This window comes from Plecotus auritus (genome assembly GCF_963455305.1).
Source record: "Plecotus auritus genome assembly, chromosome: 2".
NCBI lineage: Eukaryota > Metazoa > Chordata > Mammalia > Chiroptera > Vespertilionidae > Plecotus > Plecotus auritus.
The window spans coordinates 32,255,554-32,270,795 of record NC_137771.1 but is presented as its reverse complement, the minus strand read 5'-3'; the positions used below and the strand labels follow the sequence as shown (position 1 = coordinate 32,270,795).

At 39.9% G+C, this 15,242-nt stretch overlaps 1 protein-coding gene across 2 annotated transcripts in view; it reads right to left on the bottom strand.

The window, feature by feature from the left end:
- USP24 (ubiquitin specific peptidase 24) overlaps positions 1–15,242 on the bottom strand; it is a 129,079-nt gene that overhangs the window by 16,399 nt on the left and 97,438 nt on the right. For both annotated transcript variants that reach the window (XM_080654491.1, XM_080654490.1), the window contains exons 47-59: positions 14,667–14,808; positions 14,325–14,444; positions 13,679–13,899; positions 12,478–12,602; positions 10,782–10,923; positions 10,157–10,307; positions 9,153–9,248; positions 8,247–8,350; positions 6,479–6,592; positions 5,666–5,762; positions 3,232–3,348; positions 1,870–1,962; positions 269–371 (exon numbers count right to left, since the gene is read on the bottom strand). In XM_080654491.1, coding sequence (XP_080510617.1) covers positions 269–371; positions 1,870–1,962; positions 3,232–3,348; positions 5,666–5,762; positions 6,479–6,592; positions 8,247–8,350; positions 9,153–9,248; positions 10,157–10,307; positions 10,782–10,923; positions 12,478–12,602; positions 13,679–13,899; positions 14,325–14,444; positions 14,667–14,808 — 1,625 coding nt within the window. The remainder of the gene's footprint in view (positions 1–268; positions 372–1,869; positions 1,963–3,231; positions 3,349–5,665; positions 5,763–6,478; positions 6,593–8,246; positions 8,351–9,152; positions 9,249–10,156; positions 10,308–10,781; positions 10,924–12,477; positions 12,603–13,678; positions 13,900–14,324; positions 14,445–14,666; positions 14,809–15,242) is intronic.

The following is a 15,242-nucleotide window of genomic DNA, read 5'->3' as shown; positions in this document are numbered from 1 at the left end:
CCAGTTATGGTAATGAATGAACTCCGAATTGGTCTTTAATTCTAGAGGCTTTTTAAAACTTACATACCCCTCCCCCAAATAAATGATTTACTTTCCCTGTGACAAACTAGTAAAATAAAGTGAAGTTTAACAGGAATTAAAACAATATCAAATAGCCAAATGAGGAAAAAGTACTATCCATTTAATTGCTAACATTACCCTCCATGCACTATTGACAAATTCAGTATCATTTCATTTTTCGGATGTACTAAAGGTATGTTAAGCTCACCAACATTCCTCTGGGAAGAGACATCTGAATACAAAACAAGTAATGCCACTGTGTTGTGAAGATTCCCAAATTCTCGTGCTTGTGCGGAACTCCATCGCCGTATCTGTGGTCAGAGAACATGAAGTGGACGTTTGTGTTTTGATTAGAAATAACATGGTGAGGAAGGGAAAGGACCTGCTAGTTCATGATAATTTAGACCACAATTATTTCTCAATATCTGATAGCAAAAGAGGTCCAAGTACAAAAAGCCATTGGTTTTGAGCTAGCTTAACAGTGTTTTCCCCTGACACATTAACTCACATTCTAAAACAAATCCATTCGTGTATTCTAAGTTAGGTATTGAGTGCTCACTATGCCCCAGGCAATTTCCCTATACCTCAGTGTAATGGGGAAAACCCATGGGGCTGGTGACCTGGGGGCCCAGCCCTCCTGCCCCCATTTTCCCCCACTACCTGTGCTGTGTGGGTGTGGGCGGGTTATGGTAACACTGCCCAACCTCTTGGTATAATGGTGGACATAACCTACCTGCTCTGGCCACTTCATGGTTGTGAAAACCAAATGAAACCTTAAAAGTGAAAATGTTTTCAATGCTATGGGCTCCATAAATGCAGAACAACTGGAGTCCCTGAAGCAGAAGAGCTTGAGTGAAAAATAGAGATTGTAAATCTCAACATGATATCCTTACACTGAGCAGGCTAGGAGCCGGAGCTTGCTTGTTAATACTGACGAGTGAGAGAAGCAAGGTGCAGATAGGAACCTGAGGAGGCCGGAGCAGCACGTCTGTCCACCCTTATAAAGGAACAAAAGCTCCTATGTGGTGCGTTCCATACAGGGGACACCAGAGCTGGGTCTGAATCCCACCCCAAAACACTTTAGCTCTGTGACCTTGAACAAGTCACTGAACTTGTCTGTGCTGTAATTCTCGCCTGAGAATGGGGATGAAACTGCCTAGTTTATTGAACTGTATGAGTGGTATGGCATATCAAAAGACCAGTTGTGTCTAGCACATAACAGGAGCTCTATAAATAGCGTTTATCATTACTGCACCTTCACATCGCATGTATTTTAAATCTATCAAACAAAAGAAATACAATGGATGGGAGAAACACACCAATATAGAAACTTCAACAGGAGAGCCATTTTTCACATATACCTAACTCTATTATTACAAAACAAGCTCCCTCCATTTTCTGAATATGAGCAGCAGTAAACCTGCAGCAGTAGTAAACCTTCCCGCGTATAACAGTACAATTTCACATTTGAATTCTGGCCTCGTTATCAGCATTCCGGAAGTGACTGCCACCAGAACAGCCCTGCTGGCAGCGCCAGACTTGCAGGGTTTTGAATCCCCCCATCAGGACCCATCTTTGCTGCTATGATACTCACATTTTAACTGATACTCTAGTTAGTCATTTCCATGGGTTGTTATTATTAGGAAATTCTGAGGAAAGCTGTAAAAATAATTGAACTATAAAGAATTTTAAAGTCTGTGTAGTATTAGTACCTGGACTCTTATGAGATTAAAAATATTTATCACCTACAGAGAGAAGTAAAGTGACTACAAAACCACGGCTACCTACGGGGCTGGCAAGCAGCATTACCTGATTGTTCTGGCGACTGGCCCCCAGGAGAAAGCTGATCATGTGTCGCAGAGCTGAATGCCGCAGGAGGAGGTCTCCAGCCCTAATACCTTGCTGTCACAAGATATTGAGAACGACAAATTATATTCCTACCCAGACAAAAATCAGTTTTAAAAACAGTTAAATGAGAAGTTTTAAGGAGTAAGTTTTTAAATGCTATAATCCTATATAACAAAGAGGTAATATGCAAATTGACCATCACTCCAACACACAAGATGGCCACCACAAGATGGTCGGTAGGGGAGGGCAGTTGTGGGCGATCAGGCCTGCAGGGGAGGGCAGTTGGGGGTGACCAGGCCTGCAGGGGAGGGCAGCTGGGGGTGACCAGGCCTACAGGGGAGGGCAGTTGGGGGAGACCAGGCCTACAGGGGACGGCAGTTGGGGGGGACCAGAATGCAGGGGAGGGAGGGCAGTTGGGGGCGACCAGGCCTGCAGGGGAGGGTAGTTGGGGGCGACCAGGCCAGCAGGGGAGGGCAGTTAGGGGCGACCAGGCCGGTAGGGGAGGGCAGTTGGGGGTGACCAGGCCGGTAGGGGAGGGCAGTTAGGGGCAATCGGGCCAGCAGGGGCAACCAGCCTGGCAAGGGACGGAAGTTAGGGGTGACTGGCCCAGCAGTTAGGCGTCGATCAGGCTGGCAGTGGTTAGGGGGTGATCAGGCTGGCAGGCAGAAGCGGTTAGGGGCAATCAGGCAGGCAAGCCGTTGGGAGCCAGCAGTCCTGGATTGTGAGAGGGCAGTCGGACGTCCCTCAAGGGGTCCCAGATTGGAGAGGGTGCAGGCTGGGCTGAGGGACATCTCGCCCCCCCCACTCCATGCACGAATTTCGTGCACTGGGCCTCTAGTCTATAATAAAAGCACAATATGCTGATTAGACCAGATGTCCTTCTGGACAAAGCTGGGGCTCTGAGGGAAGCCCAGGTCCCGGGTGCCAGAGGGAAGCCAGTGCCGGCAGCAGGGGAAGGAAGGCCTACTCTTGCACTAATCTTGTGCATCAGGCCTCTAGTTTACATATAAAAATATTTGTTAAAAATAAAATTTAAAAAACTCTTTTGCGTTCCAACAGCCTCACATTGCTTCACAAAGGCTACAGAACACATAATTAGATATTAGTTTTAAAGCAGACTTTTGCTGTCAACGAGTATACACCTACCTGTATCCAACTTCCTGCAAGTAATATAATCCCTGAATTAAGATTTTAAAGAATAAGCAGCCATAAAACCGTATCATATAAATTCAATATTGACCAGTCTATATTTTTCCATGTATAAAATTCCTTTAGACTATAAATTTTCTGTTTTATGAGAATATATTAGAAAAAATCATTTACCTTTTGTACAAAAGTGTTGAACAGGAAAAAGTACTGAGCACAGTTTTTACAATTTTCTGGGACGTCTTTATCCAACAAAGCAAGTAGTACCTCCAGTAACTGGTGAAGGCTTTTTAACTGGTCAGAGGAAAGATGAGATTACATAAAGAAAAACTATTAAGACAGACATTTGCAAAAGGATTAATTTGAAGTAAGTCACCAGAAGAACAAAAGGAAAATCTGGTTGATACAATCCAGTCTCAGATTCAGATGGATTTATGCTTTGGAGAGCAAAAACAGAATGACTCAATTTTACCTGCTAGGGGAAGATTGGTACTAGAGAAATACTTCAAAGGAATGCCTAGTTTTGTTTCCTAGATTTCAGAGTCAAGGGCATGATTCTACAGCCTAATGGGCACATTTTCTGTAGATCCAATTTCTCTGTCTCTTAGAAAAAGGGTGGGGGGTGCTTAGAGGAAACCTATTTCTCAGTCCCTCCCTCCACTATGCTATTTCTTTACATAATCACAGATGCAAAGAATAAAAACACAGACACAGGCATAGGGGCTAGAAACCAAGCCGATGGAGCAGATGGAGAGCACAGCCTGACAGAATGACAACGGCAATATCCACTCAACTGGGAACTTACTTGAAAGCCCGCTGACGCCTCATGGAAAGCTTTGAAAAACATTTTATTTATTTAGAAACCATTTTGGTTATCACATTGCTTCTTCTTTCCCTCCCACCCAACTGCTTTTGGACAAGTTCCTAGAAATTCATCTGTGATCTGAGAATGAAGAGCAAGCTTACTACTCCTGTTGATTTATTTCCTCTGAAGATGGTGTCCACAGACTTTTAAAATACTCCCATCCATCCTGTCACATCAGTATAAATACAGCAAAATCTAGCATTTATATAGCACTTAACTTTTAAAGTACTTTACAATACAAAGTGGGTGGAAAGAGGCACCATTTCCATTATGAGGGAAAACCTGACATGAAATGCATCAGCTGGCTCTGGATATTAAGTAGAATTTACTGAGGCAAACGCTTCCATGTTTACACCCTGCACCACCACTCCTTCCCTTCCTACCACCTGCAGTCCTGCCTTCAGAGGTCACTGGGATGATGGTGTGGCCTGACCCCATTGGTAGGGAGACTGCACTAACTCTACCTTTATCTTTTGTCTAGGTTGGTGCACGGGAGGAAGGAGGAGAATGAGAAGACCCTCATACTAAATGTCTTACACAACTTCCGCAGAGTATTTCAGAGCAATGGTCTCCAGACTGTCCTAAGCAACTCCCAATGACCTACTTTATATCTTTTGCACTCAGGTAAGGTTTTGTTTGGAAAATGGTTCTGCTGTTTAAGCTGATTGAAAACCACTGCCTTAGAGTAAACCTCAACTTCCTTATAAATCCTGAATTGAGAGACAGTCTTCTGGGTCCTTCCTAAAGGGCATATTCGACCTCTTTGTTCATTCTGAACTGAGCAGAGCTCCCTGGGTCAGGCAATGTTGAAGGAACCAAGTGCTTGGGTGTCAGGCACTGTATCTGGATTAAACATCTCCCTTACAGAACACGCTCAAGGTTGCATCACCAAGTTAACAACTGTATTTGAAGCAGCAATTTTTAGAATTTGCATTTAGTTCATTGAGACACACTGCCTCCAGTCAATGTTTAAGGAGCCAATTAGTTTTGAAAATAACATTTTTCAAAGTTTTCCATATAGTGTCAGCTGTTTGAAACAGCAAACTTGGGAAGGAACTGCTGTATTTGCTAGCACTTAACAGATTGAATAATCAGACTTACAACATATGTCCTTTATTTCCCTAGGTCTTAAAATCTTTGGGGATTGAGGATGGTAATAAATACCCTGGCTTGTTTTGGCATGTGTAGAATTTCAAACCAGAAAATATGTTACAGAAAGTCGGTTTAGAAAAAGAAGAAATTCAGAGGAACAGAACAGATTAGGGAATAATGAAAACCAATGAAGGAACTCTTTTGGCCAATGCCCCTGAACGAATGGCAGTATTTGGTTTGGTTGCCAATTGCAGGTTTAGGTCATAAAAATGGCTCATGAGGAAAGACAAAGCCAGGGGCGGCTCAAAATGTCTAAGGATCTAGACTAGAGCCTCTAGACTCAGGTTAGTCTCAGTGCAGAGATAAAATACAAACTACTGAGAGAAGACTTTGAAAAGGGAGTGTTCTAGAGAGAAAATTCTGAAGCAGACCAAAGCAGACCTCAATTCCTGGCCTACCTTGGTTTTTGGGGTATGAGGAGGAAAAATCAGAATGCCTTCTACTTGGCATTCATCAGAAAGTTGGTTCACAGAGGGTACATTTTATGCGGCAAAATTACCAGGTTGCAATCCTAGATTCTCTTTCTTATTATGGCCATTTTATACTTTTGGTAAAAACAGAATGTATAAATAGAAATTTAAACACGAGGCTGACCTTGTCCTGATAAAACAAGGCACTGTCCAGGGTTTTCTCCAGAATGGTGGCCACAGCGACTCGCACTTCTCTCACATTGCACTCCAGCAAGAATATCCTAAAATACAGAAGTGTGGTGTAAAAAGCAAAACAGAATTCTATAAGTCAACCTTCCCAACATGGGTCCCACTTGCAATCCAAGAAACAAAATTACTCCAAGATGTTAGTTCGGGTCTTCTGAGAGCTTTGGTATAGCTCGTGGCCACTGTGGAGGAAGAAGGCCAAACAGGAAAACAAGACCCCTGAACACAGAGAAGTGAAGCCCTTCCTTCCTCTCCTCTCTTCCCCCAAATGAGTATCTGTTTAAATATAAAGTGAACATAGAGTAAATAATCTAAAATTTTATGAATTCTGTTCATTCAGGAGCAGCTCTCCTGGAACCCCCTTCTGTTTCTCAGAATGAGATACTAGTTAAAGCTCGGAGCCAAGACAGCACCCCTGAAACCTCCTGTGCACCAGACTGTGGGTCCCTGAAGAAAGGGACTTGTATTTTGGGTTTTAGGATGTGGTTGCCTGTGAATACCTGGCCATCTGCACACATGCTCTCCTTGCATTCACTGAACAACCTGAGTCTAGTCTAACAGATGATTTGGAAAGAAGGATTTTGAAGTGACCCAAATAATTTCCTCAATGCTTCATTGGTGAAGAGAGTTTAAAATCGATTTCAATCAGAAATATAATTTCAAGTTGAAATAAAAAGAGCTACAAGAAGTGTCAGCTCCCAATCACTGGAAGAAACACAAATTTCTTTTAATTAAAAATCTTGACACTTACTTTATCAATTCTCGTCCTTCAGAACCAATAAAATATTCAACTAGCCACTGACAAGCATCAAAACTTTTTGAAAGTAATGCTTCAATAGTGGCAATCCATTCTTCAGTGTCAACCCTTTAAAAAAAGCAAAGAATATTAGGAGTACAGTCCCCCAAATAACCCCATGGTGTATCACTCCATTGCAACATTCTTTAAAACTTTTTTGGAGTGAGCAGAAATTAAATACTCAGTGACTGTAACTAACATGGCTCCGTCACCCCAGAAGCCAGTGCTTTGCAGTCTTTGGTACTTGTGCGACTCATCCTTACCCCAGCCCCCACCCCATAAAAGAAAAAAGTGTAAAGAAGCTATCTGCATCTTCTTCAAAAAACTTCAATTGCAAAAAAAAAAAAGGTCTGAACATTTTGTTCTGCTTAATTGACATTCACAAAATGCCTACATTCTATACTTTTATATGTTAAGTAACCAAACAATTTCCTTAGTCAATCCTATGCAAGACATGACAAGAAACATTTCTTCTTTTTTCAATCAAATAATAAAGCCTGGTGTTTAACATATCTTTTATTATTACACATAAAAATGAAATGTCATTATATTTGTTATCATCTCAAGAGTTTCTTGATTGCAAAATCTTTCTAAAAACCTCTCTATACTTGTGCTAGAGAGAGAGAGATGAGCTTGAGAATTTCCATGGTCTTCTGTTAACTGGTCTCCTCACATTGAGCCTCCCCTTCTTGCTCCAGATATATCCTACAAACTAACCCAACTACTTTTCATCCTTCAGTTACTCACAACCACAATTTACCCAGAGCCTAAAAGGTGTCCAGCACCTTACCAGGTGCTAAAGATAAAAACCAATGAGACTAACATGGAATCAGAGTCGAGTTTCCATGGCATGACTCTGAACACACTGACCCCATTTAGAAGCCCTCCCCGATGGCCCACTGAACAAAGACCACTCCCTTCTCTGGCACTCAGTGAGCTCATCCAAACCCAACATTCTGTCTCACCTCAATGAGCTCCTTAAATGTACGAGTAAAACACTAGTCACTCATAGTTCTTTAAGCAAGTCTTACCTATTCCTCAGGTTTTTTCCCTTCCACTGAGAATAATAACTGTCTCCGTACTTTTGCCTTTCAAAATCATCTGAGAACACAAGTGTCTTTAATACCAACCCTACCCCACATGTGGGTATGATTCTGCCCAATTTCCAAAGTTGTACAGCATTTATGCCTTGTATCACAGTTACTGCTCTGTTGAATCTATTTTTTCTACTGGATTAGAAATTCCTTATAGATATGAGCCATTAATCATCTGAGAACAGTTGGTAGTTTCCAACTACAGGAGGTCCTTAGGTTACATCGGAGACCCATTCCTACTGCATAACGTAACGCGATTTTCGCTGTAAGTCGGAACCTACCTACATAAGCACCTACGTCACTCACATGGAGCACAAACATAGCAGTAATGAAGTGAAACAGTAAAAAAAATGTAAAAGAAAGATAACAATTCCTGACCTTTACTTGTGGTAAATAAGTAATAAAAAACATAAAGCACATATGTACATACGTCAAAATGACGGAACTTTTTTAATATATATAAATGGGAGATGGCGACGTAACCACAAAACGATGTAGGTTGAGTCCAATGTAACCCAAGGACTGCCTGTATCTAAAACAATGTTTTAAAAAGCTGAATCCAGAAATTCAGCTTTAATTGATTTAATTAGTGCTTTTTGCCATGACAATCAAAACGTATCACTTCTTACCTGAGTTTTTTCTTTGTCCGTAGATAAGTTTGAAAAAGGAATTGAATGGCAAGCTGTAAGCTTACCTTTGCCATGCAAGGATAGTATGGATGCTTTAATTTAGTCTGAGAGGAGGAGAAAAACAGAGAACTAAATGGCACACGAACTAAATGATAAAATTCAATACTAATAAGAAAAATCTAGCCAGCCATTATAGAAAATGTTCCAGTTAAACTTTAAAAGAGTTTAAGACACCTTCATTTTTTTATTAAGTCCTCTCAAAATAGTCTTTATTTATATTAAAAAAATTTTTTTTGTTGATTTCAAGAGGAAGAGAGTGGGAGATAGAAATATCAATGATGAGAGAGAATCATTGGTCAGCTGCCCCCAAACATGCCCCTTACTGGGGATCGGGCTTGCAAACAAGGCATGTGCCTTGACCAGAAATCGAACCATGACCTCCTGGTTCATAGGTTGACACTCAACCACTGAGCCATACCAGTAGGGCAAAATAGAGTCTTTAGACCACAAGATGTTAAGTAATCTATCAAAAGACTGAGAAAGTATTCCTCCTATTAGCAAATTCAAATCATGGTACTGTCTAATTACAAATTAGGAAAAATTAATCTCCACAAAGACCAATATCCAATGATATCACCTAATGGCTACCAGATTCATCATAAAATTTAAATAGCACTTTAAAAAGCCAGTATGTGGAAACCCACACCCATCTACAACTTGCATGGTATATTACAAATACTCTCTATATTTTAATATAACTCAGTAAGTTACACATTTGTGAGAATTTTTTTGCATTTCATCTAAAGGTTAACAACTGAGAGTGAACATGAGTCACTGAACACTTTAGCTGAAAGATGTTTAATTATAATTTTTTCCTACTTTAGTAACAATCCAGCTAGTACTTACAGCATTCAATGATGCTAAAGACAACACAAAACTGAAATAATCACTACTGTATACATCTCTATTCTTCATAAACTTGAGGTTTTCATCTCTCACCATCTACAAAAGAAAATTAGCAATTGTTTTAAAGAAACGGTAAAATATTCAACACGTAAAAGACATTTTTAGTGATATGTTAGGTAAGAAGGATTCGTAACTCTACTCTTAAGCTCTGAATTTTTTTAAAGAGAGGAAAATCTTCATTTCAATATATAAGAAGTTGTAAAAAGGTGAATTATTATTCATTAAACTAAATCCTATTGGAAAATTTAGGAAAACCACCATGTGAAGGACAAGTGAAGTCTAACCTATTATTCTGGGCAGGAAGGAACAGAGAGCTTTCCCAAGTAGACTCCATATTCTTCTTAAATGCCCTGCTTTGGCTACTCAGCTTGTTTACTTAGTTTGGAAAATCTGAACTGGTAGTCAGACAGTTCTGAATTTTAATCCTATCTTTGAGACACTAGCTGGTCATTTTGCCTTTTCTGAGCCCAATATTTTTTCCATCTGAGGAATGGGAAGAAAACCTATCCCACAAGAGTGTTTTAAGAATTATGAATTTATTTAAAGTGTGTAGCATAGAATAGGTATTCAATAATTAATGGTCATCACTGACATATTAGTTTTACCCCCAAAAAGTTATAAACTTTAACTTATTTTTCTCTCCAGATACAATAAGTTAATTTTAGCTATGTGGTTTTTTGTTTTTGTTTTTTACTGCCCATGCCTTCTATTTATTTATCTTTGGCATCCCGTAGTTACATAGAAATGGTGAGGGTGGGGTCAATCTTGAATTTGTAGTCACCTCTATGACCTGATATGAAAGATTTGTGACACACGTGGGTAAGAAGATGTTGCACTAGAGATACAGCTAAGTCTACAAGATGACCAGCTGGAGTTCTTCTGGACCTACAAGACGGATTTGAACACTACCTGAATTTTCTCCCTAAGAATTATACAGTTCTTACCTGATATATTCGAACAGGCATTTTCTCCACAAACAGTCCTTTCTTTTCTCCTTTTTTAACCAGTTTGGTTAGAATAGAGAGCCGGTCATTGTTAGGCCTATGGGGCCTAGGGGATGACTGAGGTGAAATTTCTGGTGAAGAAGGTGCTGATCTAAGAGACAGAATCAGAAAACTGACTAAAGTGGCTATTGTTTTAGTAGTTCCTAAAACCTAACAAACCTATATAATCTGGGTACTGGATTTAAAAATAAATTGTATACTCTCCTAATTCAATAATTGAAACTCAGATTCACAGAGAATACGATAAAAAAAACTTTCTGAATGTTGAAATAGTGCTTACTATGCTTTGAACATAAAGTTTATTCAATAACATGCTGGGATGAAAATAATCTCACTTCTAGAATAAAATGATTTATACACATTTTTCTAAATACAAAATAACTTTTCGCCAAGGAAACAATGACCACATAACAGTAAGAAGAAAGAAAAGGGATAGAGCAATTTATTTTCTTTTTAGAATTTCTCTCTAACTTAGCAAATTACATTTAAATACCAAACAATATACTAAAGATCACAATATCCCCTGCTGAAATCACACAGCCAATTACACAGAAAAGAAACTCACAGAGAGAGATCCTCAGCTTCCTGCCGCACAACGCTGACTCGACTTTTCTTTGGTAAGACTGGGGAGTTCTGATCAGATATCCGTTGGTAGAAGAGCATATAGGCATTCCAGTATCTTCGGCGAACATCAGTATATGGATTTGCTTTGTAATAAGACATTAAGAAAGAAGTCTTTGTAAATAAAAAGTTTTCTTGTCTTACCAATCTAAATTAAAGGACCCATAAATCCAGCAAGTAACTACTTATTAAATTTGTTAAATGCAAAGTGTGGGTAAAATGTGTGTCTTTTTAGAGTACTGCTTAGAATTACTTGGAGGGTGATATAGAGGGGCAGGGAGTAAGGGAATTGTATGGTAACACAATAAGGGAAAGAAGATAAATATTCCAGGCAAGTCTAAATTTAATAAAAAAGCAAGTAACATTTAAAAAATAAGTTCTGTGGCATAGGATGGGATTATAATTGGCCTTGCTTAATCATTTATGTATATAGAACAGTCAAATCTACGTAAGTTTTTAAAAAAATATATTTTACTGATTTTTTACAGAGAGGGAGAGAGAGCCAATAACATCGATGAGAGAGAAACATCAATCAGCTGCTTTCTGCACACCGCCTACTGGGGATGTGCTCGCAACCAAGGTACATACCCTTAACTGGAATCGAACCCAGGACCCTTGAGTCCACAGGCCAACGCTCTAACCACTGAGCCAAACCAGTCAGGGCTCTACGTAAGTTTTGGTAAGATAGTATATTCAACCATTAAAGGCTACCAACATTAGATGCACAACTACCATGGCACGGTATCTAATACAGTAAATATAATAAGTAGAAATTTTAAAATGCTCCCAGAATATTTCAAAATCAGATTTCAGAAATGCTAAGGTCTCTGCAAAATGTTTTTTCTTTAAATAGCAAATTCTGACTGAATTTTGTGACATATTTTGGCTCATACATTTTCTAAGGGTGGGGTTGTAGAAAGACTCCTTTGCATACTAAGTGTGGTTTTAAAAACACAGTTGCTAGAAACGTCGTCTTTAATTAATCACACCTCCATAGAAATGAAAAGGAAACCTGAAACTGGTCCAAAGAAATTTCCAAACTCTGACAGGAAGTAACTCCTATTGTTATTTTTATTTATTTATTTTAAAATATATTTTTATTGATTTCAGAGAAGGGAGAGGGAGAGAGAGATAGAAACATCAATGATGAGAGAGAACCACTGATTGGCTGCCTCTTGCATATCTCCTACTGGGGACTGAGCCCACAACCTGGGCATGTGCCCTTGACTGGAATCAAACCTGGGACTCTTCAGTTCGCAGGCCGTCGCTCTATCCACTGAGCCAAACCCGCTAGGGTGGAAACCTGAAAATTTTAGTGGATAACTACTTCTTTTGAAACTATTTTTAAGGTTGGAATTCTCTTTGATATTCTTTTCACTTATACCTCCCTCCCATCCCCCTATATTTCTCCAAGGCTGCTTTAAAAAATTATTTAAAAAATATTTTGTAAGCAGCTTGAACATTTTTATTCTGGCTATCAAAGAGTTCATGGACCTATATAGAGAAGTGGTGTGTAAAAAGAATAAAAATCTCTTCTATTTTCATGTAAAAAAAACTGCTTCCAACTTGATAGAAAAATCCTAAAAAAAAAAGAAAGAAAGAAAGGAACTCACGGAAAATATCCATTTGTAAATACTTACTTTGATCATAAACTTTTGGTCTATATTCTCCTCCAAAGCATTCATATTCCAGGGTCTCATCATTTAGGTCAAATTCTTCTATAACTGTGTCATTAAATTTATACCACTTTCCTTTTCCACATCCCCTAGAACCCACAGATAAAACAAACATTATAATAAAAAACAAAAATCCCATCTCCATATTTATTTCTTTGTATTGTCTATAAATATAGCAGGTGATTACCATTTGAAAATACCTAAGAAAAATAGAGCAACAGTTATTCTAATTTCTAAAACAATTTTGCAAATTGAAGGCATAAAGACAGTTACAATTTTAAAAATGCAATATTAAATAAGACCAAATAACAATGCAAAGCTTCTTTGCATCATAATGGTAAGTGTGGGTGATAAAGTAGGGCAGGGGGAGCAGAGGACAGATATACAGGAGGACAGGGAGAGTGGAGGAGAAATATATAGGAGGGTAGGGGAGTAGAGGACAGATATACAGAAGGGCAGGGGAGTGGAAGACATATACAGGAGGACAGGGGGAGCAGAGGACAGGTATATAGGAGGGCAGGGGGAGTGGAGGAGAGATATACAGGAGGGCAGGGGGAGTGGAGAGATATACAGGAGGGCAGGGGGAGCAGAGGGCAGAGATACAGGAGGGCAGGGGAGTGAAGGAGAGATATACAGGAGGGCAGGGGAGTGGAGGAGAGATATACAGGAGGGCAGGGGATTGGATGACAGATATACAGGAGGGCAGGGGAGTGGAGGAGAGATATACAGGAAGGCAGGGGAGTGGAGAGAGATATACACGAGGGCAGGGGATTGGATGACAGATATACAGGAGGGCAGGGGAGTGGAGGAGAGATATACAGGAGGGCAGGGGAGTGAAGAAGAGATATACAGGAGGGCAGGGGGAGTGGAGGAGAGATATACAGGAGGGCAGGGGGAATGGAGGATAGATATACAGGAGGGCAGGGGAGTGGAGGACAGATATACAGGAGGGCAGGGGAGTGGAGAGAGATATACAGGAGGGCAGGGGAGTGGAGAGAGATATACAGGAGGGCAGGGGATTGGATGACAGATATACAGGAGGGCAGTGGAGTGGAGGAGAGATATACAGGAGGGCAGGGGAGTGGAGAGAGATATACAGGAGGGCAGGGGGAGTGGAGAAGAGATACTGGAAGAGCAGAGAGGGACTTTTGGGAGAACCCCTTACCGCCTATCCTTAATGAAGGAATAGTAGTGGCCCGCATGTGCCTGCCCACTGTGTACAATGACACCGACAAGTTCATAGTTTTCTGTGAGGGCAACTTTCTTTCGTGGAGACCCTCCACCTCCCTGATCCATACTTCGTCCATTTTCACCAACTTCAGAAGATGAATCTTGGCGAGCCATTCCTGAAACTGTGTACGGCTCCATGTTTAACATCCAGGGAAACTATTAAAAGCAAAGGAGCACATGAATGTTGATTAGTAACATAAACTGCCATACCCAATGAAGTCAGACACAAAGAAGAGGGATGTGTGTTTCCTACTTTAAATGAGGACTACCTCTACAATTTAAGTACAAAATCTCCAAATGGCTCACGAGTCTTACAAAGTACAAGTGATCTCTCCTTGAACATTAAGGAAAGCATCTGACTTCACAGCTGACACTAGGTGCTTTCTGCAAATGAGGGTAATTGTTCACGGTAACACCGTTCCACTGGCAGCAGCTGCTCGGGACAAGGGGCTATGTTCTCCTCAGAATGCTGAGACTATAGCCTTTCACACTTTACATGAAATTTGAAAATATTAAAAGAAAATAATAAAAAGTGAGTGAGGCAGTAATGGTTATAAAAACTTTCAGGGGAAAAAAGTTACCTTTATCTGTTCATCATATTTAATGGAGCGTCCACTTTCCCAGTCAAATCCGAATCTCATTAGGTGAATGACCAAGACACTAGGTAAAGACTTAATACAGGTCCTTTTGACTGTTATTCTCTAAAGAAAAGCAAAACACAATTAGCTCCTTGGAGAAAATAAAACAGCCAAGTAATTAATACAAAAGTCATAGGTTTCTCTAGGCCTTACCACCCATGTAAACACAAGGGGTGACACAATCTAACGGAAGTAACAATAGAGCTTAAAACTGATCTTACATGAAACACAAAATACATGGAATAAAAGATTAATCGAGTTTTATTAAAAGGGCACGTGAAATACCTTTTCTTTACACTTTTCACAGTAATAGGCATTACTTCCCTCTAGAACTTCTCCTCTAACAAACTGGTCCAACGAAATTTCCAAACTCTGACAGGAAGTAACTCCTAGATTGAGAGCCATGAAAGCTTCCTCTCGCTCATATCTGGTTAGGAAATAACAGAAAAACCATGATCAATAATGGAATTTGAAAAGCTTTAAAGTGTCGTAATACCTGAGATTAAACACAAAACTATTCACAATCAGTGAAATTAACAATAACTTTCCTCATTCTTTAAAAAGTACACTACCAGCCCTAGCTGGTTTGGCTCAGTGGATAGAGCGTCGGCCTGCGGACTGAAGGGTCCCAGGTTCGAATCCGAACAAGGGCACATGCCTAGTTGCAGGCTTGATCCCCAGTGTGGGGCGTGCAGAAGGCAGCCAATCAATGATTCTCTCTCAACATTGATGTTTCTATATCTCCCTCTCCTTTCCTCTCTGAAATCAATAAAAAAAATATTTTAAAAAAGTATACTACCAAATTACAATAATCAATTTGACAATTTAGAATTGCTTAAAATTATGAATTTCAACAAAGAA